General features: G+C 46.2%; 1 protein-coding gene across 1 annotated transcript in view; it reads right to left on the reverse strand.

Moving 5' to 3' along the window:
- Nucleotides 1-1,432: 1,432 nt before the first annotated feature.
- KCNE4 (potassium voltage-gated channel, Isk-related family, member 4) overlaps nucleotides 1,433-3,637 on the reverse strand; it is a 4,164-nt gene continuing 1,959 nt past the window's right edge. Inside the window, 1 exon segment of the mRNA XM_010837066.1 lies at nucleotides 1,433-3,637. Coding sequence (XP_010835368.1) covers nucleotides 3,477-3,637 — 161 coding nt within the window. The 3' untranslated portion in view covers nucleotides 1,433-3,476.

Raw genomic sequence — 3,637 nt, forward strand, 5'->3', positions numbered from 1 at the left:
CAGCCTTTCCCGGTAGTTTTGATCCTGTGATTCTGCCCGTGGAAGAAATCTTTTTTTCTCTGCAGCATCCCTGTCTGACTTTGACGTACAAAGGTGTAATTAGAACAGCATGGAACAAGCAAGACGATCCATTTACCTCATCCCTAACATTTAAGTGCTTTAAAATATGGTTCTAATATCCTAGGTGCACGAGGCCAAATTCCCTTCTCCAGTTTCTCACATGCATGAGTAAATCCACACAGACTAAACCCCTTGGGTCTTAGGTTCTGCTTAGAAGTTTTTTTTTTGTTTTTTTTTTTTTTGTTTTTTTTTAAAGAAAACAAATATTCCATTAAAACGACACAGTGTACTCTGCATATTTTTAGGACAATTAGAGTTTAGAATTCCCTCTTCTTCCGCCCACGGTAAAAGCTGCTTTCCTTAACTGTTTCCTCCCCAAGAATGACATTAAGCTGGAATAAACTGAAGGGCTTCCTTGTCTTTTAAAATAATCTTCTCTTCTTACATTGTCAAAGTACCCGCAGGTGGACTGAGACACTTGTTGTACCTTGACAAGGATCCAGGCTCCCCTGTACCTTGGCCAGATAAATCCTTTAGGGAGACAGTTATTTGTGAACCCAGGGGAAGCATTTACTTCAAGCAGAAAAGCCAAACACCTTGCTCGAAGCAGAGAAACAGAAAAGTGAGGCCATTATCTACCATCTGCATAATTTAAGACAGGTCACTGGTTTGGGTGATTTTTCTTTAGCGTTTCTTACTATGTAAATACAAATTTAATGGAGATAGGCTGGCTGTGCTCAACCTGGACCAGAGCTAAAGCAAGACCCCAGGGGAGGAAACTAGACAATCAGTCTTCATGAGGGCTGGAGGTAGGGGTGGTACTGGGAGAGGAAGGAGGACCGACCCCAACTCATGGCCTGTGTGCTTGGGTATGTTCTTAAGTTTGTGTCTATATAGAAATCTGCCTCCCCATGATGTTTGTGTCCATATGAATGTATACAAAACATCTACATATAGCAGCTCCCTGCCCATTGGTCTGTGCTGTTGCGGCCATGTGTGAATATTCGTCCAGCCAATGCGTAAATCAAAGGTTTTCTTGCAACCAAGTTTGGAGCAACATCTTCGCAACAGTCACTATGTCATTCTATGTTCAAGTTCCAAGGCCCCATGACCACCAAATTTAAAAACAGAAGTGGATGTAAGACCCACGTGCAGCCTGCTTCTTATTCACTGCAAAGCATGGAAAAGCTTTCCTTCAAAGGAAGGAAAACCCCAGCCCTGCTCATTCTATGTTTTAGGCAGAAATAAGATATGCTTTCATGTGAGTCAGACTTGAAAGATGACCCGGATTCAGAGATGACTTGGAAAAATGCATCTGGGATGTCTTAGAAACTAGGAGTTATATTAAAGAATCAAAGAGAGAACTCATAACTTCCATAGGGAAAATGTGTTTTTTTATTTAAATTAAAAAAAATATCGTGAAAATTACAAACTGTTAAATACAGAAGACAATTTTATACAACTTAATAGAATAAGAAGGAAGTATATACATCACTTTTTAATAGGCGCAGATAGACTTGCACCAAACTTCAGGATTAAGCAATGGAAAATGTGACAACGCACATGTCCGTCGCAGTAAAGTTTCAGAATTCAAGTGATTCCAGGCAAGGGGCCAAACTCAACTTGGCTTCTTTCACCTTAAACAGCCCCCTTTGGAGTAAATCCACACTCTGAATTTTAAAGTGAACGGAGGGCCCTTTTCCCCCGCCAAACATAAATTTCCTCTAGCACTATGTTAAGGCGAGCTGATAAACCAGTCCCTACGCTGTTAACCCTTCCACGGGAACAGTAGTTACTGCTGTCTCCAGTCCAGGGAGATTGTGTTTGTTTAAAAAAAAAAGTTTTATGTTTTTACTAGAATTAAATTTGACTTTTTGGTGTGTTTCTCTTCCTCCTTGTCTTCGAGGGCTCAAAGAGTCTGCTGCAAAGTGACTGACCACAGGAATACAGGGAGACGTTAGCATGCATTCCTGAGTCTTTTCTCTTAGATGTCTCATTCCCTGAACCGGAGTGTTAACAGTCCACCACCCAGACAACTCGGCGGAGTAAAATATGGGATCTGCCTCTTGGATTCACTGCTGGGAAAGTGACAGCAGGGGATGGTGGGTGAGCCGCCCTGGATCTCCCAGTTACACGTGTTTTCAGTCACCAACTGCTCCTTTAAGTAAGCAGATCCTTTTGCAGACTACTGGCCAGCGAGGAAATAGTCTGTCCAAGCTTCCTCACACCAGGCCATGTAGGATTCATCACAGAGTCTTAAAATCTAAAGACATCCTCCCAGCCCCCTGGGGATCTAGATGATCAGGAGTCTCAGGAAGGCAGTAAGTCTGTGGATGACATGCGCAGGACCACACAGCATATCAGAGTCTGGGCTTGGGATTCACAAACAGAGGACCCCCAACTCTGAACAATCTTGCCAGAGTATGCCCTTCTAAGTCTCAGCTACATGACCAAATGCCATGTCGTGGAGGCCCACAGTATATCTTTTCCCAGCTCAGAAAACTGGGCTGGGAATAAAAAGCAGCATCAGAGCTAACAGTTTGGCTTGGTTCAACCCCACCATCACCCATTCTGGAAAGATCAGGAATATTCCCTGCACAGCCATTCGGAATGCAGGTTAGATTCTGGGGAAACCCTTCCAAAAAAAAAAAAATGTCATGCCAGCACATGATGCTGGATGGTCCCAGGTCAGAGTTCAAGGTCACAGGTTAGACAAAGGGTCAAGTAGCAGATTATTCTTATCATCTCAGCTCATGTTGACCAGTTTAAAAGTCGCCTGGTTTTCTCCTTACAGTAGGCAAATAGACCAGGTAGAGATCTCCAGCTTCCTCCCATCAAAAGTCCCCCTCCAACAAATATCCCCCTGCTCTATCCAGAAAGACCCCCTAAAAGAAGCTCTGTAACCTGTGGTGAACTAATGCCACAGGTTCACATTAAAGGCTCTTACAGCGAATCAGATCTAGAAGAACAAAGCTCTGGGCAAATTAGCAAACCGAAACTAGTCCCTTGGGACGCCCTAAGCCTTTGGCAGCCCTGGGAGTAGGCAGATGCTGCAGGAGTTCCCCGGGGCATCCCCTGAGAGTACAATCGCAAGGACATCCCACCTGCCGAGTTCCGCACGGGAACCCCGCCCGCCAGGACCCAAGGAAAGGTACACACCGCGCGTCTTCAGGCCTGTTTCAGCTGCAGGTCTACACCTCAGGCGTGCGGCGGACTCCAGGCTGCGGCTGGCCCCGTCTGAGCCTTGACCCCCACTACCACCACCACCACCCCACCCCACCCCCTATTCAGGGGCTTGCCGCGGGTCCCTTGAAGTGGCAGTTGCCCTGCAAAAGTGAAACCCGACACGGAAAGTGTCCTTCCTCGCTCTAAGGGTGCTGGTTCATAGGGTCACCTCCAGAGGGTCCTAGGGGGTGCTAGGAATTTTGATGGATGTTCTCCGAGGACCCTTCGCTGCTTTCATTGAGGGGGGTCTCAGAAGTCTCCCCCAGCTCATCGTCCGCCCCTTCCTCCTGGATGGTGAGGTGCACATCGGGCGAGGAGGACTCAGAGCTCACGCTGTCACCCTCCATGGAGC

Source organism: Bison bison, unplaced genomic scaffold (genome assembly GCF_000754665.1).
Source record: "Bison bison bison isolate TAMUID 2011002044 unplaced genomic scaffold, Bison_UMD1.0 scf7180017864068, whole genome shotgun sequence".
In the NCBI taxonomy this organism is placed as follows: Eukaryota; Metazoa; Chordata; class Mammalia; order Artiodactyla; family Bovidae; genus Bison; species Bison bison.